This window comes from Oncorhynchus mykiss, chromosome 29, assembly GCF_057628025.1.
Source record: "Oncorhynchus mykiss isolate SJ-2025 chromosome 29, ASM5762802v1, whole genome shotgun sequence".
Taxonomy (NCBI): domain Eukaryota; kingdom Metazoa; phylum Chordata; class Actinopteri; order Salmoniformes; family Salmonidae; genus Oncorhynchus; species Oncorhynchus mykiss.
Genome location: NC_143050.1, coordinates 10,940,881 through 10,968,795, shown reverse-complemented (window position 1 = coordinate 10,968,795; position 27,915 = coordinate 10,940,881). Strand labels below are relative to the sequence as shown.

The 27,915-nt window shown below is 44.6% G+C and overlaps 1 protein-coding gene across 1 annotated transcript; it reads left to right on the top strand.

Moving 5' to 3' along the window:
• The first annotated feature begins 165 nt into the window (after positions 1-165).
• LOC110510192 (amyloid-beta A4 precursor protein-binding family B member 3) lies at positions 166-26,817 on the top strand. Its single transcript, XM_036967190.2, has 12 exons — positions 166-989; positions 13,753-13,940; positions 14,051-14,124; positions 17,469-17,520; positions 20,628-20,777; positions 21,830-21,957; positions 24,525-24,639; positions 24,746-24,833; positions 24,970-25,053; positions 25,801-25,916; positions 26,126-26,305; positions 26,570-26,817. The coding sequence occupies exons 1-12, from the start codon at positions 941-943 to the stop codon at positions 26,795-26,797; spliced, it is 1,452 nt and encodes a 483-aa protein (XP_036823085.1). The 5' UTR covers positions 166-940; the 3' UTR covers positions 26,798-26,817.
• Positions 26,818-27,915: the final 1,098 nt, after the last annotated feature.

Here is a 27,915-nt window from a genome sequence, read left to right as displayed (position 1 = left end):
CACCCTTGTCCCTAAAGTACATTTTCTCTGCCTCCTGCCCAGCCGTCCTTAAGGCACAGAGAGAGAGAGAGAGAGAGAGAGAGCAGAGCCAAGGGACAATCAGAGAGGGAGGGAGAGAGAGAAAAAGCTAGTGTGTGTGAGAGAGGTAAGGGGTGGGGGGAAAGAGGAGGGGGAGTGGCCGAAGCTGCAGGCACCACTGAGCACAATACAGAAAGAGAGAGAGAAACGATAGCACAATACAGAAAGAGAGAGAGAGAAACGATAGGCGGCAGCAGTATAACAAACAGCATCCCTCAAGCACAGATACAGAGATAGAGAGAGATCATCAAGACAGAGAGAGATCATCAAGACAGAGAGAGAGATCATCAAGACAGAGAGAGAGATCATCAAGACAGACAGAGAGAGAGAGAGAGAGAGAGATCATCAAGACAGACAGAGATAGAAATCATCAAGACAGACACAGAGATCATCAAGACAGAGAGAGAGTTCATCATTACAGAGAGAGATCATAAAGACAGAGAGAGAGAGAGAGAGAGAGAGAGATCATCAAAACAGAGAGGGAGATTTTCAAGACAGAGAGATCATCAAGACAGAGAGAAAGAGAGAGATTATCAATACAGACAGGGGGATCTTCAAGACAGAGAGGGAGAACTTCAAGCCAGAGAGGGAGAACTTCAAGACAGAGAGGGAGATCTTCAAGACAGAGATAAAGCTCTTCAAGACAGAGATCATCAAGACAGAGAGGGAGAAGGGATTATATTTTCATAGCTTTTACTCAGAGTGCTGGCCAGGGCTTGCACATAGAGAGGAGAGAGTGACACAGACGGAGATAGAGAGTGGAGTGAAGATTTTAATCCTCTTGGCATGCGAGTGTGTCCCTGGCTGCTTGGAATGTGTTGCAGCTAACCCGGGGGCCAGGACGGAAGGAACAACTCTCACCATGCTGGGGAAGGATTACATGCTCGCCATCATCATAGTCAATTATGACGGTGAGTAGGCTACACACACACACACACATACACACACACACACACACACACACACACACACTGTCCTGGGCTCCTCCAGACTTTTCTCTCTTAGCCCTCATTCCTCAGAGGAAGTGGAAGAGAAGAGGAGGAGTGAGTTAGTGTTGGTCTGTAGGTTTGAGCTGATTAATTGTCCCACAAACACTGAAGAGTGATTCTTGGCGATACATGTACAGTTTAAGTGATCATGGAAATACAATGTTTATGAAGACTGAGTTAGATGATTGTGGTTTTGTTGAGAGGTCAGGTAGTGAACTATAGTGCCTCTGTTAGACAAAGAACACGTGGATCTATGAATGTTTGGTATTTAGCTTTGTATTAAAGATAATAATGATGATGGTGGGCATTTCACTAGCAGTGATGCATCATATATGTATCAGTGATGCACGTTGCTTCTGAGAAGTTTCATATATCACATTGGTACTAGCTGGTCTCGCTCAAAGCATTGGACCATAAGTCTCTCTCTCTCTCTGTCTCTCTCTCTCTCTCTCTCTCTCTCTCTCTCTCTCTCTCTCTCTCTGTCTCTCTCTCTCTCTCTGTCTCTCTCTCTCTCTCTCTCTCTCTCTCTGTCTCTCTCTCTCTCTCTCTCTGTCTCTCTCTATCTCTCTCTCTGTCTCTCTCTCTCTCTGTCTCTCTCTCTCTGTCTCTCTCTCTGTCTCTCTCTCTCTCTCTCTCGACAATTCACAGTTTTCCCTTGCAATAGCAAACGTCTGTCTAGTGAGTCCAGTCTGCAACTTGGTCCTTGAGGGCCTACCTACACGAATTCACAGGATGGCTGCTTAAAATTCTGTGCATCCGTATGTTTGCCGCTGATCTTCATGTCATTCTTGGATTTTGTGGTATTAAAATATATCATGCCATGATTTTGAAATATGTTTGGAAGATTGTTTAGGTGAGTTTAGTCTCATTTTCTGTCCAACTTAGTGTCCCTCACCCTCCCCACAAACAGTAAACAAATACCAGCCCAGAGATGTTATTTATAGAGGACAGGATGTGTTGTTCACCTGGGTGACTGTGTGGGTTGCCATGTGACTTGGTGTTGTCTTGGTAACTGTTGCCCTCCTGGTGTAAGGAGCGGCTGTCAGCTAGTATATTATTGGGAGTATTGGACAGGACAGTAGCCAGGTAGCACAGTGTTTTGTTGTAAGCACAAAGGAGAGTGGAGTCAATGGAGAGAATAATCAGTTTGATGACTAAAACATCGATATTACATTTAATGATTTATTATACGGTATGTAGTTATTGTAGTAATGATGAATTAAATGTCAAATCCAAAACATATTGGTGAGCAACAGCATTGTTAATATCCTATTAGTAGCCTATAGAAGGCTTGTCCCTCTGTTGTTAAACCTTTTTTGTTATGAACTTTTCCCTCATTCATAAGAAAAAACACCACCGGTTCCTAAAATAAAGCATCCGTCTTAACCGGGTATGTCATTGATCCCAAAATAACTCTCTTTGAAAGAGAGAGAGGGAGAGCGCGAGAAGGCGTCATACTTATGCTGGGCACGATAAACAGGGGCACGCTGTGTCAATACTAGGACAGTTTGTTAAAAAATAGTCTCTGCAATGGTAGCCTAATGTTAGTGTAGTATACACATCGTTCCTGCTGTTGTTCTGTGTAACGAAGGGTTTTGGTGATGGATTATTTAACTGGCAAATCCAATGTAAAAACTTGGTATATTGTCGAGTCAAGGATATACACTTTATATGATAGAGAGTTTGGGTGTGTGTTCGTATATGTGTGTGTGTGACTGTGTGTTGGAGGGGGTTAGGGTGTGGAATGGAGTAGATAGAACCCTCTGGAATATAAAACTGGTCCCAGTTTGTGCTTTAACCAAAGTCATCTGATTGTCATTGTCACGCCATGTATGGGTTGGGTTGGTCCCTGATTCAGTGCTGAATCCCAGATTGATGTTGTGATTCAGTCTGACCCATAATCCCTCTGGCAGAGAGAGCCTAGCTCTGACCTTGCACAGACACACAGCTGGGATTACTCTCTATCTCTCTCTCTCTCCTCCAGATGTACCTCTTTCTCTCTCGCTTTCTCTCTCTCTCGCTGTCTCTCTCTCTCTCTCTCTCTCTCTCTCCAGATGTACCTCTTTCTCTCGCTTTCTCTCTCTCTCTCCCGCTGTCTCTCTCTCTCTCTCTCTCCTCCAGATGTACCTCTGTCTCTCACTCTGCAGTTTATCATATTACTGTTATTTATAGTCTCCGCTTAATTGCAATTTCTTGTCTCTAGTCTACAGCAGGGTGCTTTCTTACATTGTTACAGTATAAACATATTCTGTTATTTTGATCTAATTTTAAGCATTGCTCTCAGTTGAGACAGCTGAGGGGAGGACGCCTCATAATCATTTCTGGAATGGAGTCAATGGAATGGTATCAACTACATCAGAGATGTGGTTTTCATGTGTTTGATACCACTCCATTGACTCCATTTCATCCATTATTATGAGCCATCCTCCCCTCAACAGCCTCCACTGCTCTCGTTTATAAACCGCATTACCCCTCAATATTCCATTTGTTAAGCTGTCCCAGTCCGTAATTCCCCATTCGGTTGTGTAAGGGGTAGTTCTGGGCAGAGAGAAAGATGAGAGCTACCCGACTGCAATCACTGCTTAATTACAGCTGTTTACAGCCTTGTGGGGAGCTCAGTCTTCATTGGTCATTTGGGAGTTATTTGGTAACAGGCTCAGTCCAAACGTGTGTTGAGAGACTCCAGTGTGTATCTGCATCTAGATTAGATAGGCCATGATTTATTTTGGTCACTGGTGTCATCAGTGACAATGACAAGGGGGGGAGGACCGTACTGTACTCCTCCTCCATAAAGCCACTGCATCCTTACATCCACTAGTCTCAAAGGAGACTTGAGGTATTTGAATGAGGTCCACGAGTAAATAAAGCCTGCCAAAATTGATGAAGCAAGATACTTGGGAACACTTCTCAAGTCCAGGCTGGCATCCATTACTGCACAGTAGGAAAGGCAATGTTGACAAAGCTGTGGTTGACGGCGCATAGCGGACTAGCTAGTTTCTGCCGGTACCGGGAATATCAGTCACATTCATCCTCATGCATCAATCTAATGTACATGTACAGCTCACACAACAATATCACGTGAAGCCTCTCTACCCCGTTTAGCTTATTCGATTAGCTGATTTAGAGAAGTAGTTGCTATAGGAACTGATCACGCATTGCAGACTCACTCTCTGGGATTCATCAATAATTCACTAACATCGTCTCTCTGTCTCTCTCTGTCTCCGTCTATGTCTCTCTCTCTCTCTCTCTCTCTCCCTCCCTCTGTCTCCCGAAAGTTCACACTTTCCTTAGTGTGCATTCTGCTCTCTACTCCCAACACTAGAGGAAGAAATGCAAGTTTAGCTTCCCTTCTGTGTGATTGGAACATTAACCACCCTATCACCTTCCAGGACAGAGGCCTCAGTTCTACAATAGGAGGTCGTAATGGAGGCTTCACTGACATCAGATAATTCAATATTTCGGTAGAACAAATGCCATGATATATAGAGAAGATTATAAACTAGGTGAAAATAGCATGATAAGGGCATTACTTTAGAGATCACCATTTGAAATGGCCAGGTATTACTCTCCTGTATCATTAGTGTTGAGAGAATACACCAATACTTCATGGACTTCATGAACTCCACTATTCAATAGAAAGCCCTCTGAGTAAGAAAAGCCATTACAGATACATGCAAATAGTAAACAATGGTTATTTTGTGTACTGTTTCAACATCGAAAAAAAAGTTTAATCAATCCTATTCACTTACCATGGGAATTAAATGCACAGCACATTGAATCTGTTATTGTGAATCATTTTACAGTGGAGACTGGTTGAGAGCAGGGTACTGGGTGGAGGCCGGCTAGTGGTGACTGTTTAACAGTCTGATTGCCTGGAGATAGAAGTTGTTTCTCAGAACAGAGTCTCCCATAGAGATGGAGCCATTGGAATAGAGTCTCTCGTAGTCTCCCATAGAGATGGAGCCATTGGAATAGAGTCTCTCATGGTCTCCCATAGAGATGGAGCCATTGGAACAGTCTCTCATAGTCTCCCATAGAGATGGAGCCATTGGAACAGTCTCTCATAGTCTCCCATAGAAATGGAGTCATTGGAACAGTCTCTCATAGTCTCCCATAGAGATGGAGCCATTGGAACAGTCTCTCATAGTCTCCCATAGAGATGGAGCCATTGGAACAGTCTCTCATAGTCTCCCATAGAAATGGAGCCATTGGAACAGTCTCTCATAGTATCCCATAGAGATGGAGCCATTGGAACAGTCTCTCATAGTCTCCCATAGAGATGGAACTCAGAACAGTCTCGCATAGTCTCCCATAGAGATGGAGCCATTGGAACAGTCTCTCATAGTCTCCCATAGAAATGGAGCCATTGGAACAGTCTCTCATAGTATCCCATAGAGATGGAGCCATTGGAACAGTCTCTCATAGTCTCCCATAGAGATGGAACTCAGAACAGTCTCGCATAGTCTCCCATAGAGATGGAGCCATTGGAACAGCCTCTCATAGTCTCCCATAGAGATGGAACTCAGAACAGTCTTGCATAGTCTCCCATAGGGACCAAAAAAGCTGGACACTCACTCTGTACAAAAGTCAGTCAGAGAGGTATGATGATGCTATCTAGGAGAGAATTGGTGCCATTATCTTGGTGAATGAGGTCAGTTGCATGGAAGATGACGATTCACTGTTTTGGATTGAGGTATTGTAATATGAGGATTATCTATCATCAGCCCTGGTGTCAGGTTATATAATACCAAATACCTTGGCATAAGATACAAATTCAGCGTAGCAGTAAGAACTTAGCGTAGCATTAAGTGCTCATTTTAGCAGTAATAACCCAGCGTAGCAGTAAGAATCCAGCGTAGCAGTAAGAATCCAGCGTAGCAGTAAGAACTCAGCGTAGCAGTAAGAACTCAGCGTAGCAGTAAGAATCCAGCGTAGCAGTAAGAACCCAGCGTAGCATTAAGAACCCAGCGTAGCAGTAAGAATCCAGCGTAGCAGTAAGAATCCAGCGTAGCAGTAAGAACTCAGCGTAGCAGTAAGAACTCAGCGTAGCAGTAAGAATCCAGCGTAGCAGTAAGAATCCAGCGTAGCAGTAAGAATCCAGCGTAGCAGTAAGAACTCAGCGTAGCAGTAAGAACTCAGCGTAGCAGTAAGAACTCAGCATAGCAGTAAGAATCCAGCGTAGCAGTAAGAACTCAGCGTAGCAGTAAGAACTCAGCGTAGCAGTAAGAACTCAGCGTAGCAGTAAGAATCCAGCGTAGCAGTAAGAACCCAGCGTAGCATTAAGAACCCAGCGTAGCATTAAGAACCCAGCGTAGCAGTAAGAATCCAGCGTAGCAGTAAGAATCCAGCGTAGCAGTAAGAACTCAGCGTAGCAGTAAGAACTCAGCGTAGCAGTAAGAACTCAGCGTAGCAGTAAGAACTCAGCGTAGCAGTAAGAACTCAGCGTAGCAGTAAGAATCCAGCGTAGCAGTAAGAACCCAGCGTAGCATTAAGAACCCAGCGTAGCAGTAAGAATCCAGCGTAGCAGTAAGAACTCAGCGTAGCAGTAAGAACCCAGCGTAGCAGTAAGAACTCAGCGTAGCAGTAAGAACTCAGCGTAGCAGTAAGAACTCAGCGTAGCAGTAAGAACCCAGCGTAGCAGTAAGAACTCAGCGTAGCAGTAAGAACTCAGCGTAGCAGTAAGAACCCAGCGTAGCAGTAAGAACTCAGCGTAGCATTAAGAATCCAGCGTAGCAGTAAGAACTCAGCGTAGCAGTAAGTGCTCATTTTAGCAGTAAGAATCCAGCGTAGCAGTAAGAACTCAGCGTAGCAGTAAGAACTCAGCGTAGCAGTAAGAACTCAGCGTAGCATTAAGAATCCAGCGTAGCAGTAAGAACTCAGCGTAGCAGTAAGTGCTCATTTTAGCAGTAAGAATCCAGCGTAGCAGTAAGAACTCAGCGTAGCAGTAAGAACTCAGCGTAACATTAAGAATCCAGCGTAGCATTAAGAACTCAGCGTAGCAGTAAGAATCCAGCGTAGCAGTAAGAACTCAGCGTAGCAGTAAGAACTCAGCGTAGCATTAAGAATCCAGCGTAGCAGTAAGAACTCAGCATAGCAGTAAGAACTCAGCGTAGCAGTAAGAACTCAGCGTAGCAGTAAGAATCCAGCGTAGCAGTAAGAACTCAGCGTAGCAGTAAGAATCCAGCGTAGCAGTAAGAATCCAGCGTAGCATTAAGAACCCAGCGTAGCAGTAAGAATCCAGCGTAGCAGTAAGAATCCAGCGTAGCATTAAGAACCCAGCGTAGCAGTAAGAATCCAGCGTAGCAGTAAGAATCCAGCGTAGCAGTAAGAACTCAGCGTAGCAGTAAGAACCCAGCGTAGCAGTAAGAATCCAGCGTAGCAGTAAGAACTCAGCGTAGCAGTAAGAATCCAGCGTAGCAGTAAGAATCCAGCGTAGCAGTAAGAACTCAGCGTAGCAGTAAGAACTCAGCGTAGCATTAAGAACCCAGCGTAGCAGTAAGAATCCAGCGTAGCATTAAGAACCCAGCGTAGCAGTAAGAATCCAGCGTAGCAGTAAGAATCCAGCGTAGCAGTAAGAACCCAGCATAGCAGTAAGAATCCAGCGTAGCAGTAAGAATCCAGCGTAGCATTAAGAACCCAGCGTAGCAGTAAGAATCCAGCGTAGCAGTAAGAATCCAGCATAGCAGTAAGAACTCAGCGTAGCAGTAAGAATCCAGCGTAGCATTAAGAACCCAGCGTAGCAGTAAGAATCCAGCGTAGCAGTAAGAACCCAGCATAGCAGTAAGAATCCAGCGTAGCAGTAAGAACCCAGTTTAGCAGTAAGAACCCAGCGTAGCATTAAGAATCCAGCGTAGCAGTAAGAACCCAGCATAGCAGTAAGAACCCAGCGTAGCATTAAGAATCCAGCGTAGCAGTAAGAACCCAGCATAGCAGTAAGAATCCAGCGTAGCAGTAAGAACCCAGCATAGCAGTAAGAACCCAGCGTAGCATTAAGAATCCAGCGTAGCAGTAAGAACCCAGTTTAGCAGTAAGAACCCAGCGTAGCATTAAGAATCCAGCGTAGCAGTAAGAACCCAGCATAGCAGTAAGAATCCAGCGTAGCAGTAAGAACTCAGCGTAGCAGTAAGAACCCAGTTTAGCAGTAAGAACCCAGCGTAGCAGTAAGTGCTCATTTTAGCAGTAAGCAGCGTAGCAGTAAGAACTCAGCGTAGCAGTAAGAACTCAGCGTAGCAGTAAGAACTCAGCGTAGCAGTAAGAATCCAGCGTAGCAGTAAGAACTCAGTGTAGCAGTAAGAACTCAGCATAGCAGTAAGAACTCAGCGTAGCAGTAAGAACTCAGCATAGCAGTAAGAACTCAGCGTAGCATTAAGAATCCAGCGTAGCAGTAAGAACCCAGTTTAGCAGTAAGAACTCAGCGTAGCAGTAAGAATCCAGCGTAGCAGTAAGAACTCAGCGTAGCAGTAAGAACTCAGCGTAGCAGTAAGAACTCAGCGTAGCAGTAAGAACTCAGCGTAGCAGTAAGAACTCAGCATAGCAGTAAGAACTCAGCGTAGCAGTAAGAACTCAGCGTAGCATTAAGAATCCAGCGTAGCAGTAAGAACCCAGTTTAGCAGTAAGCAGCGTAGCAGTAAGAACCCAGCGTAGCAGTAAGAACTCAGCGTAGCAGTAAGTGCTCATTTTAGCAGTAAGAACTCAGCGTAGCAGTAAGAACTCAGCGTAGCAGTAAGAATCTGCCTCCCACCTGTGCATCAGGGATTAGGACTAGGCTACATCACACAGATTGAGGATTAGGACTAGGCTACATCACACAGACTCAGGATTAGGACTAGGCTACATCACACAGACTCAGGATTAGGACTAGGTTACATCACACAGACTGAGGATTAGGACTAGAATACATCACACAGACTGAGGATTAGGACTAGGCTACATCACACAGACTCAGGATTAGGACTAGGCTACATCACACAGACTCAGGATTAGGACTAGGCTACATCACACAGACTCAGGATTAGGACTAGGCTACATCACACAGACTCAGGATTAGGACTAGGCTACATCACACAGACTCAGGATTAGGACTAGAATACATCACACAGACTGAGGATTAGGACTAGGCTACATCACACAGACTGAGCATTAGGACTAGGCTACATCACACAGATTGAGGATTAGGACTAGGCTACATCACACAGACTCAGGATTAGGACTAGGCTACATCACACAGACTCAGGATTAGGACTAGGTTACATCACACAGACTGAGGATTAGGACTAGAATACATCACACAGACTGAGGATTAGGACTAGGCTACATCACACAGACTCAGGATTAGGACTAGGCTACATCACACAGACTCAGGATTAGGACTAGGCTACATCACACAGACTCAGGATTAGGACTAGGCTACATCACACAGACTCAGGATTAGGACTAGGCTACATCACACAGACTCAGGATTAGGACTACGCTACATCACACAGACTCAGGATTAGGACTAGGCTACATCACACACTCATGTTTAGGACTAGGCTACATCACACAGACTCAGGATTAGGACTAGGCTACATCACACAGACTCAGGATTAGGACTAGGCTACATCACACAGACTCAGGATTAGGAATAGGCTACATCACACACTCATGTTTAGGACTAGGCTACATCACACACTAATGATTTGGACTAGGCTCTACATCACACAGACTCAGGATTAGGACTAGGCTACATCACACAGACTCAGGATTAGGACTAGGCTCTACATCACACAGACTCAGGATTAGGACTAGGCTACATCACACAGACTCAGGATTAGGACTAGGCTCTACATCACACAGAGCCATTGTTCTGATCTCAAGAAGCAGAATTGTGAGGCAAGGCTATATACAACCTCAGCCATTGTGTTATACAGTAATGGTTGGTGACAAGTATACTTGGTACATAGTAAAACTACTGGATTGTAATGTACAATTATATTTTAAAGCAGAAAATTATTTTAGAACTGTCATGCACTACTATGTCTCACTGATGCTAGTTCTTAGAATCCCTCTCTGTATGACTCATTGGTAATAACAGAAGGCAGGCTAAGATGGGAGAACTCTGTGGGAGAAGACTGACTAAGATGGGAGAACTCTGTGGGAGAAGGCAGACTACATTAGGATAACTATGTGGGAGAAGTATGGCTAAAATGGGAGAACACTGGGAGAAGGCAGACTACATTAAGAAAACTCTGTCGGAGAAGGCAGGCGAAGATGGGAGAATTCTGTGGGAGAAGGCAGGCTAAAATGGGATAATTCTGTGGGAGAAGGCAGACTAAGATGGGATAATTCAGTGGGAGAAGGCAGGCTAAGATGGGAGAACTCTGTGGGAGAAGGCAGGCTACATTAGGAGAACTCTGTGGTAGAAGGTAGGCTAAGATGGGAGAACTCTGTGGGAAAAAGCAGGCTAAAATGGGAGAATTCTGTGGGAGAAGGCAGGCTAAGATGGGAGAATTCTGTGGGAGAAGGCAGACTAAGATGGGAGAACTCTGTGGGAGATGGCAGGCTAAAATGGGAGAATTATGTGGGAGAAGGCAGGCTAAGATGGGAGCATTATGTGGGAGAAGGCAGGCTACATTAGGAGAACTCTGTGGGAGAAGGCAGGCTAAGATGGGAGAACTCTGTGGGAAAAAGCAGGCTAAAATGGGAGAACTCTGTGGGAGAAGGCAGGCTAAGATGGGAGAATTCTGTGGGAGAAGGCAGACTAAGATGGGAGAACTCTGTGGGAGATGGCAGGCTAAAATGGGAGAATTATGTGGGAGAAGGCAGGCTAAGATGGGAGCATTATGTGGGAGAAGGCAGGCTACATTAGGAGAACTCTGTGGGAGAAGGCAGGCTAAGATGGGAGAACTCTGTGGGAGAAGGCAGGCTAAGATGGGAGAATTCTGTGGGAGAAGGCAGACTAAGATGGGAGAACTCTGTGGGAGATGGCAGGCTAAAATGGGAGAATTATGTGGGAGAAGGCAGGCTACATTAGGAGAACTCTGTGGGAGAAGGCAGGCTAAGATGGGAGAACTCTGTGGGAGAAGGCAGGCTAAGATGGGAGAACTCTGTGGGAGAAGGCAGGCTAAGATGGGAGAACTCTGTGGGAAAAAGCAGGCTAAAATGGGAGAATTCTGTGGGAGAAGGCAGGCTAAGATGGGAGAATTCTGTGGGAGAAGGCAGACTAAGATGGGAGAACTCTGTGGGAGATGGCAGGCTAAAATGGGAGCATTATGTGGGAGAAGGCAGGCTACATTAGGAGAACTCTGTGGGAGAAGGCAGGCTAAGATGGGAGAACTCTGTGGGAAAAAGCAGGCTAAAATGGGAGAACTCTGTGGGAGAAGGCAGGCTAAGATGGGAGAATTCTGTGGGAGAAGGCAGACTAAGATGGGAGAACTCTGTGGGAGATGGCAGGCTAAAATGGGAGAATTATGTGGGAGAAGGCAGGCTAAGATGGGAGCATTATGTGGGAGAAGGCAGGCTACATTAGGAGAACTCTGTGGGAGAAGGCAGGCTAAGATGGGAGAACTCTGTGGGAGAAGGCAGGCTAAGATGGGAGAATTCTGTGGGAGAAGGCAGACTAAGATGGGAGAACTCTGTGGGAGATGGCAGGCTAAAATGGGAGAATTATGTGGGAGAAGGCAGGCTAAGATGGGAGCATTATGTGGGAGAAGGCAGGCTACATTAGGAGAACTCTGTGGGAGAAGGCAGGCTAAGATGGGAGAACTCTGTGGGAGAAGGCAGGCTAAGATGGGAGAACTCTGTGGGAGAAGGCAGTCTAAGATGGGAGAACTCTGTGTGAGAAGGCAGGCTAAAATAGGAGAACTCTGCGGGAGAAGGCAGGCTAAGGTGGGAGAATTACAATTATGCACACAGCGTCATCATCCCCCGAAGATGCTGCACTGACTGACCCATCAATCAGCCTGTGAAATGTGCTGAATAGTGGTGTCATCCAGAGGCTGGTCCAGTCCTTAGCCCCATGCCCAGGAGGCCCGCCTGCCTACCTGCCTGCCTAAAAAAAAACTATAAAGCCTGGAGAGTTCTGCCTCCCATCTTTCTCTAACACTGTTGTCTCATTGATTTTCTCTCCCTGTAACAGGGTTCAGCTGATCTGTTCCTGGGTCTAATCTTCTCATGCTGTCCATCCCAGGGATGTGTGGTGTTGTTTTTCATTGTCAGACACAAGGGTGACCAGGGTTAAACAGCGAGATGAGTAGGGATGAGATGTACAAGGAATAAAATCATGTAAAATTAGCAATAAATAACAGACCAGACTTAAAGAAAAACTGGCATAAATGGTTTTTGCATGTTTGATTTAGCCTCTATTTGATTTAGCCTCTGTTTGATTTAGCCTCTGTTTGATTTAGCCTCTGTTTGATTTAGCCTCTGTTTGATTTAGCCTCTATTTGATTTAGCCTCTGTTTGATTTAGCCTCTGTTTGATTTAGCACCTATTTGATTTAGCCTCTGTTTGATTTAGCCTCTGTTTAATTTAGCCTCTGTTTGATTTAGCCTCTGTTTGATTTAGCACCTATTTGATTTAGTCTCTGTTTGATTTAGCCTCTGTTTAATTTAGCCTCTGTTTGATTTAGCCTCTGTTTGATTTAGCACCTATTTCATTTAGCCTCTGTTTGATTTAGCCTCTGTTTGATTTAGCCTGTGTTTGATTTAGCCTCTCTTTGATTTAGTCTCTATTTGGTTTAGACTCTATTTGGTTTAGCCTCTATTTGGTTTAGCCCCTCTTTCTCTCTCGTTCCGTGATAACAGCGAGAAAACGGTGGCATGCTGCTGAGAGAGAAACACCCATGCCCAGGCAATCCTGTCCCAAATGACACCCTATTCCCTATGTAGTTCCTGGTCAAAAGTAGTGCACTACATAGGGAATAGTGTTCCATTTAGGATGCTGTCCTCGTGTCACTTCTGACCCACTTCTTGCGTTCTATCTCTTTTTTTGTTGTTGTTCACCACTCCATTCACCCAGCTCTCCTTCGAGCTAAGCACATTGAGTTAATGGCAGAATTAGTCCAAACTATATTGAAGTGTCCAAAGAAATCACTCTTCGTCTGCTGAGCATAAGGTATTTTTCTCTCCCATCACATCTGTTAATTGAGTCTTTATGTCTCTACTCCTCTCTGCACATTTTAAATAATTGATCTCCTGATTTACATATTCATTTGCCCTTCCAAACACAAATCTGTCCCATCGCATATTCAGTGTTAAGGAAAAACAAAGGAGCCGAGCCTCAGACACTAGTTTTGCCAGCCAGCCCTGTGTGATGCAGAGGGACTGTTCTGAATTCTACTCTGGTAATTGGTAGATTTATCATGTGGCCAGAGGATCTCACACGCCCTGCTGTGCTCTCCTCTGCCGGTCACGTGTAGCAGGGCCGTGAGAGCAAGGCCAGCCGTGGAGCTTACATAGGCTTTAGATTGGGTGAGGCTAATGCTAGATGCCGATGGGATGCAGCCCGCTGTGTACGAGAGACCTCAAAGAGCTATGTTTATGCTAGAGCCAGCCGCCATTATGAACATAATGAAATATTGACCTGACACTACTGTTACATTTTGACACCAAAATGCACTGTAATATTGGCCATGAGTGCTTCTTCATGAAGATTACTTACTGTCACCTGTCATCATTGTGCTTCCTTCCTGTTCTGTGTTCTTCAGACAATATTTGGAATGACCCAAGCCTTGATTTGGATTCTGACCTACCGTCAGGGTGGCGCACCATCCGGGACAGCACTGGCACCTATTACTGGCACGTGGCCACTGGCGCCACCCAATGGCAGCACCCGTCCTACAGCACTGAGGAGGACCCGAACTCCATCAATGGCATCACTGCCGCGGACATCAAGGTTAGGGCTTCAACTTCTAAATAAAGTTCAGTCTCACCGTTTGACTTTCTGTCCTTTATTCTGAATGTGGTGCCATCACCTCTAATAATGTCTCTTGTCCTCTTTTCCAGAGCCTGGAGGCTGGGGGCAGACGTGAATCAAGGGCAAGGCTGACACAGAGCCCATTGGCCTCCATAAATGACAGGTAGTCTTTCAAAATACTCTGCAGACCCAAACCAACACTCATTCACCTGCGCAAGCCCTGTAGCCTTGTTACTGGGTTATGCTATCCACGATGGAGTAATGACTACATTTCAGTTGTGTGATGAAGGTTATTCTACAAGGTGACTGGGTTGACTACATTTCAGTTGTGTGATGAAGGTTCTTCTACAAGGTGACTGGGTTGACTACATTTCAGTTGTGTGATGAAGGTTATTCTACAAGGTGACTGGGTTGACTACATTTCAGTTGTGTGATGGTTATTCTACAAGGTGACTGGGTTGACTACATTTCAGTTGTGTGATGAAGGTTATTCTACAAGGTGACTGGGTTGACTACATTTCAGTTGTGTGATGAAGGTTATTCTACAAGGTGACTGGGTTGACTACATTTCAGTTGTGTGATGAAGGTTATTCTACAAGGTGACTGGGTTGACTACATTTCAGTTGTGTGATGAAGGTTCTTCTACAAGGTGACTGGGTTGACTACATTTCAGTTGTGTGATGAAGGTTCTTCTACAAGGTGACTGGGTTGACTACATTTCAGTTGTGTGATGAAGGTTATTCTACAAGGTGACTGGGTTGACTACATTTCAGTTGTGTGATGAAGATTCTTCTACAAGGTGACTGGGTTGACTACATTTCAGTTGTGTGATGAAGGTTATTCTACAAGGTGACTGGGTTGACTACATTTCAGTTGTGTGATGAAGGTTATTCTACAAGGTGACTGGGTTGACTACATTTCAGTTGTGTGATGAAGGTTCTTCTACAAGGTGACTGGGTTGACTACATTTCAGTTGTGTGATGAAGGTTATTCTACAAGGTGACTGGGTTGACTACATTTCAGTTGTGTGATGGTTATTCTACAAGGTGACTGGGTAGACTACATTTCAGTTGTGTGATGAAGGTTATTCTACAAGGTGACTGGGTTGACTACATTTCAGTTGTGTGATGGTTATTCTACAAGGTGACTGGGTTGACTACATTTCAGTTGTGTGATGGTTATTCTACAAGGTGACTGGGTTGACTACATTTCAGTTGTGTGATGGTTATTCTACAAGGTGACTGGGTTGACTACATTTCAGTTGTGTGATGAAGGTTCTTCTACAAGGTGACTGGGTTGACTACATTTCAGTTGTGTGATGAAGGTTATTCTACAAGGTGACTGGGTTGACTACATTTCAGTTGTGTGATGGTTATTCTACAAGGTGACTGGGTTGACTACATTTCAGTTGTGTGATGGTTATTCTACAAGGTGACTGGGTTGACTACATTTCAGTTGTGTGATGAAGGTTATTCTACAAGGTGACTGGGTTGACTACATTTCAGTTGTGTGATGAAGGTTCTTCTACAAGGTGACTGGGTTGACTACATTTCAGTTGTGTGATGAAGGTTCTTCTACAAGGTGACTGGGAAGACTACATTTCAGTTGTGTGATGGTTATTCTACAAGGTGACTGGGTTGACTACATTTCAGTTGTGTGATGAAGGTTCTTCTACAAGGTGACTGGGAAGACTACATTTCAGTTGTGTGATGGTTATTCTACAAGGTGACTGGGTTGACTACATTTCAGTTGTGTGATGAAGGTTCTTCTACAAGGTGACTGGGAAGACTACATTTCAGTTGTGTGATGAAGGTTATTCTACAAGGTGACTGGGAAGACTACATTTCAGTTGTGTGATGAAGGTTATTCTACAAGGTGACTGGGTTGACTACATTTCAGTTGTGTGATGAAGGTTATTCTACAAGGTGACTGGGTTGATGATGTAATCAAATGAGAGGGTTAGTGTTTTGGATATATTCTCTCTCTCTCTCTCTCTTAATCTGTTCGATGGCTCGTGCTGGCTTCACTGGCCTGGAAATGTGGCAGATCACATATCCCTATGCCTCCTGGAATACTTCCCCCACTATTCCATTCACTGTGTTCTGATCTGAGGCCTGCCATATTTGTCCCCAGGCTGATAAAGTCAGGAATAGATAAGTCCTCTGAGATTCAGGCCCTAGTTCAGCACCACACTACATCATATCATTATTACAGTTCAGACATTGTACCATCTGAATACATACAAGCGATTAGGGAAAATACTGTTTGATGTAGTTCCTGAGGATGAGTGTTAACCATCTGTGGCACGTCTGTGTTAGGTTTCTTTAGCGTAGACCGTTTGGCTGACAAAGATCAAAAATGCTGCATGCGCATCGATGTGACCGGAAGCCGTGCTTTGTTATGATTCTGAGTGGTCATATCGCTAGCGACCATGACAGGAGCAGCCTTGTGGGGAATCGTAGGTGGCTCATTTCAGCTTGCGTATTTTATTGATACCATGTTTTGAGGTGTTTTGACTGATGTCATGTCTATGGCTAAGATTCGCTAGCTAGCTGTAACGATGTATTTGAGAGACAACAAGTGCTCATTGTGCAAATGTATTTGTGTTTTCAATAAACATTGGAGACTACATCTAGTTTTCACATTGTCAACATTCTAAGCTAACCCCGTCTGTTTTGCCGCTTCGTTTTTGTTGCTAAACAACCAACCCGTCCATACAGCAAGGTCAAACCTGTTAGGTCAAATGCATCTTAGATCACCTTGATGGTTGTTCATAGGTTCTTTAATATTATGTATAGCTACCTTGCCTTTATCATTAAGGGTAAAAGCACTTAACAATTCAATTATCTGAAGTTATTTTATTTTAGCAGCCCCTTGAGGGACCCTGTGTTAATGAGCCAACCAATAAACACAGTCCCTGCTGCAGTGATTATGTGTTGAATCAGGATGCATTTGACACAGGGGAGCTTAATGTTCTGTATGGACAGAGATTGTGGAGAATAGTGAAACTCAGTTCACTGAGTGTACCATCAAGAAATGCATAGGTCTAATAATGGACACGCTCTGCTTCATCAAAGAGTTTAATGGAAAGAGAGGGAGAGTCTTGGGCCCCTGGTTGCAGGAATAGTAGCCCCTTGGGATTGTCTCCAGTCAGCTGTATCAGGGAGGTAAATGTCTAACAACTCCACCTCTGAGTCAGCCGGTGTGAGGGGGATCAGAACAGCTCTCTGTTTATTTTTTATCATCCATGACCCACTCAACAGCTGTTTTTCCCCATCAAGAGCAGACAGGCAGGCAGCGTCAAACTGAAAGGAAAGGCTTTACTTTCAAAGTCAAACGCAAACAAACAGATGAACAAAGAACTAGATTATAACATCGTGTAATACGCCATACCAAACAGCATCTTACAGGGCAGCAGGGAGGGATGCAGAAAAGGCAACAGAGTAATTTGTGCTGTCGTGGTGGTAATCCTTCATGTCATTTGATTGTTCTGCTAATCTCCCACAGGGTCTCCTGGCAGGATGATTATTTCTGCACCAACATTGATCCTGACTCCAAGGTAGAGTGGGCTTTGATGTTGTCCAAACCATAGAAATACAGTAGAATCCTTAGAACGGGCCATTCATTTGAGACAAGCCTGTTCTATAGATTACATTTCTATGGTCCAAATCCCTCTTCTTCTGCACTCACCAAAACAGCAGGTTCTGACCAATAACATCCATACCCAAGACCAATTTCAGGGGGGTAAACACTTCTGTGCTCCTCCAGAGAATACTCATCTATTTTAGCTGATTTTTAACTCTTAACACTATTTTCTATCATTTATTATTCAAGGGTTAAAAGTGACCACATTTATAATGTTAGCTTTGATCAATATATTTTTGTTGTTGTTCAGGCTAGGCAGCTCTTAGAGGAATTCCTATACCATGTCCACTAAAAATACTTGATTCAGGCAAGGAGCAGTGTTGATGGACTGTAGATACAGTGAACACATTATATAGAGGCATCATGTTGATGGACTGTAGATACAGTGAACACATTATATAGAGGCATCATCATGTTGATGGACTGTAGATACATTAAATACATTATATAGAGACATCATCATGTTGATGGACTGTAGATACATTAAATACATTATATAGAGACATCATCATGTTGATGGACTGTAGATACATTAAATACATTATATAGAGACATCATCATGTTGATGGACTGTAGATACAGTGAACACATTATATAGAGGCATCATCATGTTGATGGACTGTAGATACAGTGAACACATTATATAGAGGCATCATCATGTTGATGGACTGTAGATACATTAAATACATTATATAGAGACATCATCATGTTGATGGACTGTAGATACAGTGAACACATTATATAGAGGCATCATCATGTTGATGGACTGTAGATACAGTGAACACATTATATAGAGGCATCATCATGTTGATGGACTGTAGATACATTAAATACATTATATAGAGACATCATCATGTTGATGGACTGTAGATACAGTGAACACATTATATAGAGGCATCATCATGTTGATGGACTGTAGATACAGTGAACACATTATATAGAGGCATCATCATGTTGATGGACTGTAGATACAGTGAACACATTATATAGAGGCATCATCATGTTGATGGACTGTAGATACAGTGAACACATTATATAGAGGCATCATCATGTTGATGGACTGTAGATACAGTGAACACATTATATAGAGGCATCATCATGTTGATGGACTGTAGATACATTAAATACATTATATAGAGGCATCATCATGTTGATGGACTGTAGATACAGTGAACACATTATATAGAGGCATCATCATGTTGATGGACTGTAGATACAGTGAACACATTATATAGAGGCATCATCATGTTGATGGACTGTAGATACAGTGAACACATTATATAGAGGCATCATCATGTTGATGGACTGTAGATACATTAAATACATTATATAGAGGCATCATCATGTTGATGGACTGTAGATACATTAAATACATTATATAGAGGCATCATCATGTTGATGGACTGTAGATACAGTGAACACATTATATAGAGGCATCATCATGTTGATGGACTGTAGATACATTAAATACATTATATAGAGGCATCATGTTGATGGACTGTAGATACAGTGAACAAATTATATAGAGACATCATGTTGATGGACTGTAGATACATTAAATACATTATATAGAGGCATCATCATGTTGATGGACTGTAGATACATTAAATACATTATATAGAGGCATCATGTTGATGGACTGTAGATACAGTGAACACATTATATAGAGGCATCATGTTGATGGACTGTAGATACATTAAACACATTATATAGAGGCATCATCATGTTGATGGACTGTAGATACAGTGAACAAATTATATAGAGACATCATGTTGATGGACTGTAGATACATTAAATACATTATATAGAGGCATCATGTTGATGGACTGTAGATACAGTGAACAAATTATATAGAGGCATCATCATGTTGATGGACTGTAGATACATTAAATACATTATATAGAGGCATCATGTTGATGGACTGTAGATACAGTGAACAAATTATATAGAGACATCATGTTGATGGACTGTAGATACAGTGAACAAATTATATAGAGGCATCATGTTGATGGACTGTAGATACATTAAATACATTATATAGAGGCATCATGTTGATGGACTGTAGATACATTAAATACATTATATAGAGGCATCATGTTGATGGACTGTAGATACAGTGAACAAATTATATAGAGACATCATGTTGATGGACTGTAGATACATTAAATACATTATATAGAGGCATCATGTTGATGGACTGTAGATACTGAACACGCTGTACATCATTATCTAGTCTGAATAATGTTGATATACTGTAGATACTGAACACGCTGTACATTATTATCTAGTCTGAATAGTCTCTGCTTATTCCCTTCTCTCTGCCTCCTCCCCACCTCTACCCCCACTCCTCTCCCTCCTGGGTCTGTTGGCATGGTATGGTGTGGTTCTGTTCATATGGTGTGCTGTGGTTGTGTTGGCATGGTGTGGTATGGTTTTGCTGGTATGTTGTGGTTGTGCTGGCATGGTGTGGTTGTGTTGGCATGGTGTGGTTGTGCTGGCATGGTGTGATTGTGTTGGCATGGTGTGGTTGTGCTGGCATGGTGTGATTGTGTTGGCATGGTGTGGTTGTGCTGGCATGGTGTGGTTGTGCTGGCATGGTGTGGTTGTGCTGGCATGGTGTGGTTGTGCTGGCATGGTGTGGTTGTGTTGGCATGGTGTGCTGTGGTTGTGCTGGCATGGTGTGATTATGTTGGCATGGTGTGGTTGTGCTGGCATGGTGTGGTTGTGCTGGCATGGTGTGGTTGTGCTGGCATGGTGTGGTTGTGTTGGCATGGTGTGGTGTGGTTGTGCTGGCATGGTGTGGTTGTGCTGGCCTGGTGTGATTGTGTTGGCATGGTGTGGTGTGGTTGTGCTGGCATGGTGTGGTTGTGCTGGCATGGTGTGGTTGTGTTGGCATGGTGTGGTGTGGTTGTGTTTGCATGGTGTGGTTGTGCTGGCATGGTGTGGTTGTGCTGGCATGGTGTGATTGTGTTGACATGGTGTGGCGTGGTTGTGCTGGCATGGTGTGGTTGTGTTGGTCAGTGTTTTGCAGTGCGCTCCCTGGGCTGGGTGGAGATTCCAGAGGAGGAGCTGATCCCGGGGAAGAGCAGTTTGGCTGTCAATAACTGCATCCAGCAGCTGTCCAGCAGCAAGGCAGAGGGCCGCGATGACACACTGGGCGCCTGGGGAGAGGTGAGAAAGGCGACATGAGGGGGGGAGAGAGTCTTCTCTGTCCTCCCTTTCCTCTCTGTCCTCCCGATCCTCCCTGTCTTCTCTGTCCTCTCTGTCCTCCCTTTCCTCTCTGTCCTCCGTTTCCTCTCTGTCCTCCCTGTCCTCTCTGTCTTCTCTGTCCTCTCTGTCTTCTCTGTCCTCCCTGTCTTCTCTGTCCTCCCTGTCCTCTCTCTTCTCTGTCCTCCCTGTCCTCTCTGTCCTCCCTGTCCTCTCTGTCCTCCCTATCCTTTCTGTCCTCTCTGTCCTCCCTTTCCTCTCTGTCCTCCCTTTCCTCTCTGTCCTCCCTATCCTTTCTGTCCTCTCTGTCCTCCCTTTCCTCTCTGTCCTCTCTGTCTTCTCTGTCCTCCCTTTCCTCTCTGTCCCTCCTGTCCTCCCTTTCCTCTCTGTCCTCTCTGTCCTCTCTGTCCTCCCTTTCCTCTCTGTCCTCCCGGTCCTCCCTGTCTTCTCTGTCCTCTCTGTCCTCCCTTTCCTCTCTGTCCTCCGTTTCCTCTCTGTCCTCCCTGTCTTCTCTGTCCTCTCTGTCCTCCCTTTCCTCTCTGTCCTCCGTTTCCTCTCTGTCCTCCCTTTCCTCTCTGTCTTCTCTGTCCTCCCTGTCTTCTCTGTCCTCCCTGTCCTCTCTCTTCTCTGTCCTCCCTGTCCTCTCTGTCCTCCCTGTCCTCTCTGTCCCCTCTGTCCTCCCTTTCCTCCCTGTCCTCTCTGTCCTCTCTGTCTTTTATGTCCTCCCTGTCCTCTCTGTCCTCCCTTTCCTCTCTGTCCTCCCTATCCTTTCTGTCCTCTCTGTCCTCCCTTTCTTCTCTGTCCTCCCTTTCTTCTCTGTCCTCCCTTTCCTCTCTGTCCTCCCTGTCCTCCCTTTCCTCTCTGTCTTCTCTGTCCTCTCTGTCCTCCCTTTCCTCTCTGTCCTCCCTTTCCTCTCTGTCTTCTATGTCCTCTCTGTTCTCCCTGTCCTCTCTGTCCTCTCTGTTCTCCCTGTCTTCTCTCATCTCTCCCTGTCCTCTCTCCCTGTCCTCTCCCAGGGCCAGGACATGATGATGGTTCTGAAGAAGGATACCCTCAGCCTGATGGACCCAGTGGACCGCAGCCTTCTCCACTGCCAGCCTATCACTGACATCCGCGTGTGGGGCGTGGGCTGCAACAATGGCAGGTGGGCCAACCTGGGAAACGTATTGGGGAAATACTCCCCAGTCCTCTCACCTTCTCTTTTTGTTATGGTCAGTGTTGATACCTGAAGTTACATGTTGAAATACGGTACAATATTGTGAACCAACTAAGCACAATGGTCTTGGGTTGATGGTCAGCGAAGACTGTTTAAAGTTTTTGTTATTGTTTATACTTGATGACATGGAAATATTCCATTGAAGAAAGTAAATCATTTATAAATGAGTGTTTTTATATGGGCTACACAGCCTTGGGTTTGGTTGGTAATTCAGCGTAGCAGACATGTCAGGTCTATTGTAGTACACTGGGAGTTGAGTGCATCTGAGGGCAGTTATATTTGGCTCTGTTCTTGCTGGAGAAAATTCATGCATTGACCTATTGGCAGTGTCAGTGGTACTACGTCTCAGATGCCGGCTGAGTAGAACAGACTAGCCCTGAGGAAGAGACATGCAAGGGTAGAGAATTAGAATTAGTTATTTTTTTGTATTTTTTTTTTAACCTTTATTTAACTAAGCAAGTCAGTTAAGAACAAATTCATATTTACAATGACGGCCTACCCCGGCCAAACCCAGACGACGCTGGGCCAATTGTGCGCCGCCCTATGGGACTCCCAATCACGGCCGGATGTGATACAGCCTGGACACAGAAGGACTGAAACTAGTGAAAATAAGTCAGTACAGCAGTGCCCAATTGTTACTGACAGTAGGCTATATTGTATGAGGATCGTAGTTATGAAGCAATACAACCGTTTTGTCTCCTAGTTAAGGTAGTTGTAATAATGAACTTTCTTTCTTTTTTAAATGCCACTCATGAAAACAGAGACAGGTAATCACTCTTTTCTTGGTCAACTAATTTTCTGTTGACATCCCATGTGTGACTTTGCCAGCTTGCGTCAGGGTCTCAAGAAGAAAAGCTCAGTGCTCCAGTAAGGTCCGGCGTACTTTCTATAGTCCTGCTCTGTATTATTGCCTCATCAATAATGTAACATGCGTCTGCCGACATGTTTCTCATGCACGTTCAAAGAAACACGTCTATTTCTTTCTCCATTTCTATCGACCGTTATGTCTTATGCAGTGTATGTACCAAGCAGTTCTGTCCTTGTCTCAGAACAAATGGCCACCCAGCCTTATTTCAGACTGTTGTCTTGCACTATTCCCAGTTGAATACTGCTGATGATTGAGCTATAATGTGAGAATCATAATGGACTATCTTCCTGGGGTCAATTCTGCTCAAACTCCATAATGATTGCATTCCTCTGAGAGCTGAATGGAGGATGCATCAATGTGTATATTCATGTAACAGACTTTTCTACAACAGTTGGATGGGCCTTTGTGAAGATAAATGGACAAGGAGAGCTTGCTGGGTCATGTCCAAATGATCAGCCCCCCCCCCCCCCCCGTGCCTTAGCCAAGTCTCCTTGCTTTCTGCTGTGCCAACCAGGGTCGAGCTGCAAGGTCGCATCTGCCACTGTGACAAATGATCTTCATTTACACCTGGCTTCACTGTATTACACCCCAACAAAATTAATGGATTATTGTCATAAAACAACTCCCGTTCCACTGTGGATGGAATACAGAATATTGTACGCACACACACACACACACACACACAAACATCTTACCGTTTGTTGACACACCGCTGATGCCAAAGGGAAGCTCATCTGTTATTGCCTCTGACTCCAGTGTTTTCCTCAATATTTGAGTTCCTTTCCCAGGCATCAGCACATTCTGGTGTGCCAGAGCAGTGGCCTACATAACAGCACTGTTGCTCCTGATCGTTTTAAGTGGGGAAACCCACTGAGGATGTTACAGGGACAATAGAGAGAATTACACCTCGGCAACACTCACCGAGCCATTTCCCATTTAGCAGCTGCACATTGGACACAGAACAGTTCTTCATTTACTAACTATGTGTCAGAGTGTTTACAGTACAATGTCAGTTGGGTGCTTTTGCTCTGATATGTGATTACAGGACCATGTCCCTTTCTGATATGAGAACTTGGTGACAGAGCAATACATTCCCTGTCCATGTTGCTTAACGTGCTGAGAATAATGTCTGTCCATATGGATCCCTGGTATTTATAGACCTCTGATATCTGACACTGCCTGGTCCTGTCAGCTCCTGAGGGACGATGCCTGAGGTCACCCCCCCCCCCCCCCCCCCCCCCAATCTCTTCTAAAATATGAGCCAGAGTAACTGATAGTATCAATGTTAAAAATAGTCTGTGTTGTCTGTCTTCAGTGCTCAGTTGCTTAGTAGTTGTTTGATGATTGTGCGCTTGATCAAACAAACTGATGATACTGGCTGGTGCACCGTTAGCTTTAGTTCAGTGTGCTAACGCAGTGATGTAGGACTAGTGCAGAAGATGTGTATTCAATATGGCTTTCAATTCCTTTCCATTCTCTAGTCATACTAATGGAATTATATTGTTATACATACAGTACCAGATCGCCAGGTGAAGCAGGAAGTCAGCTATCCCCTCCACAATCCAGACCTATAGATAGTGCCTCTACTCTGTGTTAATCTATGCTGTTGTATTCTGATCCTTTCCAGAGACTTTGCCTTCGTGGCCAGTGACAAAGACACCTGTATGCTGAAGTGCCACGTGTTTCGCTGTAAAGCCCCAGCAAAAACCATTGCCACGGCTTTGCACAAAATGTGCTCAAAGGTAACCACAAAGTGAAGCATAGGAGGTGGTTTAACACCCCTTTAGTCCACCGTAGTAGTTTAGGTTCATTCTAGAGTGAATGCTGTGTCTGTGTGTATGTGTCCAGATCATGGCAGAGAAGACCACAAGAAGCCCATCTATGGCCCGCTCCCTCACCATGGCGACCATCTCCCCTGAGGACCTGCCGCGCCAAGGTACTGTAGGTCACAGAGACCTTCAGTTACAGTCTGTAGGCGTTTTCTCAATGGAGCAATGTCCAGTTTATACAAGTTATCAACTCCATAAGATGGTAAATCATGTGACTTTTTGATTCTTATGTTTTTACTGCAGTGGACTTCGTGGATGCAATGAGGCAGAGGGTGCAGAAGTTTGAGGTGCAGTACATCGGAAACCTGCCCGTCTCCAGGGCGATGGGTACTGTATTCTAATCTAGTCTATTATTAAACTGGCAAAATACCATCACATTTTTCATCTGTTTATTTATTAAACTAGCTCAAAGAAGAAAGACAATCTTCTCCTTCCTATAACAACCTTGAGACTCAACAGAGGAACACAAGATCTGTGATGTCTCATCAACAGATATGGAGGATTAGACAGCAGCCAAGACTCACAGGCATGTTTGAAATTGGGTTTGGATCATTTAAGAGACAGAGGACATCGTCTCATTATTATCAGCAAATGCGCCGAGTCACGTTGTGATTGTGAAGCTAGCGCTCAGGGTCACTCTGTCAGTTGGCAGTCCCTAGGCGAGGCGCTGTATTCACTACAGCCTCCAAAACGGTAGCATCCATCAAGGTGCCCTGCCTGCCTGCTGTTAGCTGGACCAGCTGACTGACCAACATAGAGCTTGTCCCAGATGCTTTATGTCTGGGGTATTATACTCCACTGAGGTGTTCTTAATAGTGATGATAAGCCATTTGTCCTCATTTGAGATCACACACCTTTGCTATGTTTTAACAATCACTGGAAGTTAGGCAAGGAAATCAGTTTGGTACAGCGAAAAAGTCCTTGAAACTCTGAGCATGTTCTCTCACAACAGAAAAGAGCAGAGAATACCACTAGAAGCCCATCTATGGTTTTGCCTCGCTTTTGGAGGTCACTGTGGCTGTGTTGTTGCTGAAGCCGCTGTATTAAGGTCCTCTATGTGGGATCCTCTGGTAGGTATGGAGGTGCTGAACCGGGCCATAGAGAGCATCATGAACACCTCAGACAGTAACGATTGGGAGCCCATCGTCATCCACATCTCTGACAGTGTCCTGTCACTCTGGAAAGGAGAGGTGAGGAGGAGAAATCAGGAAACCTGTAAACACTGGTGATCAGACCAACCAATGAAATTACTACATTTCTCTGGCTACCTGTTGTTTCTCTCTCTCACTTTTTAAAAAACCTTTATCTCTCTCTCTATTTCCCTCTCTCTCTCACTTTCTCTTTCTCTCTCTCTCCCTCTCTCTGTCTTTCTCTACCTTCTCTATGATTTCTGTTTCAGGATGGAGATGATCCATTTTGGGAATGTCAAGTGCGTTTGCTGACTTTTCTGGGTGTGGGGCATGATACACACACCTTTGCAGTGATAGTGGACGGCGGGACACAGCGGTTTGAGTGTCATGTTTTCTGGTGTGAGCCAGACGCAGGGATCATCTCTGAGGCTGTGCAGGCTGCGTGCATGGTGAGTCACTTAGTTAGGGGTCCCCCTGAAGGATGAAACACAGTGATGGAGAACCAGTGGACAAAATGGCTTCTGTAGACAAGCTGGCATGATAAATACTTGAATTTATACATGCTATCATGGCTGAATGATTAATATTTTAAAGGGAATTGGCAGAGAATGGTAGAGAATGTCATGGAGTCATGACTCATTTACGGTATCTTTCTAACATGAAGAGGGACATTATGGTCACCGCTTAACATGACTCCATTGTGTCCCCTGCAGGTCCAGTACCAGAAGTGCTTGGTAGCCCAGACTCCACCACCCAGGTCCAAAATGTGGCGGGCGGGTTCCAAGGTGAAGCGGGCCAACTCCATGGACGGCTTCAGTTTTCCAGCTCCCCGTCACCAAGGACTGTCCCCGCCCAAGGCTGGCTCCTCCACCACCAAAAAGGGCATGCTGGCGTTTTTTGAGACTTTCAGAAATAAACAGTCAGCCGTTTCCACACCATAGCAACCAGAGAGGGTGGGAGGGGATGGAGGGAGGGAGGGAGGGAGGGAGGGAGGGAGGGAGGGAGGGAGGGAGGGAGGGAGGGAGGGAGGAATGAAGGGAGGGAGCAAGCAATGGGGGGAGCGAGGGAGGGAGGGAGGGAGTAAGAGACAGAAGGGGAGTTGAGTTGAGTAAAGGGGGGTAGGGAGGAAGGGAGGGGGGAAGGGAGGGAAGGAAGGGGAGTTAAGTTGAGTAAAGGGGGGTAGGGAGGGAGGGTAGGGAGGGAGGGAAGGAAGGGAGGGGGGAAGGAAGGAAGGGAGGGGGGAAGGAAGGGAAGGGAAGGAAGGGAAGGAAGGAAGGAAGGAAGGAAGGAAGGAAGGAAGGAAGGAAGGAAGGAAGGAAGGAAGGAAGGAAGGAAGGAAGGAAGGAAGGAAGGAAGGAAGGGGAGTTGAGTAAAGGGAGGGAGCGAAGGGGGTAGGGAGGGAGTTAGTTGAGTAAAGGGTTGCATATCAGATTTAGGGGAATAGTAGAATGAGTAGTTAGAGGGAGGACAATACAGATGTAACCAGTCATTTGAATGTGAAGTTTGAAGGCTAGCTGAGTTTCTATTTTACCAGGCAGGGATGGCCATTATCTTAAACAAAACAAACTGGCAGCATTTCTGCTTCTACTGTGTTTTTGTGAGTATACAACATATCTTATTTAGGCTGGTTTGTGGTACAGTAACATGGAGGTGCTGTACTCTCACATTCCATACCTTGTTTAAGTCACTAGGATCTAAAGTTGTACTTTTATGACAAACTACAAACAAATACACAACAATAACCCCTTGCTTCTAAGTGAAACATACAGTATCAAAAAAATATGGTGCAATAATGGACAACTCTTTAATATAGTTTTCTGGTATTGAACATCAGCTAAATGTAACAGTGACTTGATTCTTGTACAATTAATGTAGTTAGAAAGGTTATATTAACTACATATACTGTTCTTTCTAATAAATGTAAAGTGATCTTTAACTTCAAATATATACATCACAGTGTGTCAACCTTATAGCTTTATAGTCCTTCTGGCAGTTGACAACAAAAAGTCCTCTAATGTGAGATTAGTCGTCATAAAGATGGGACATAAGATATCACACT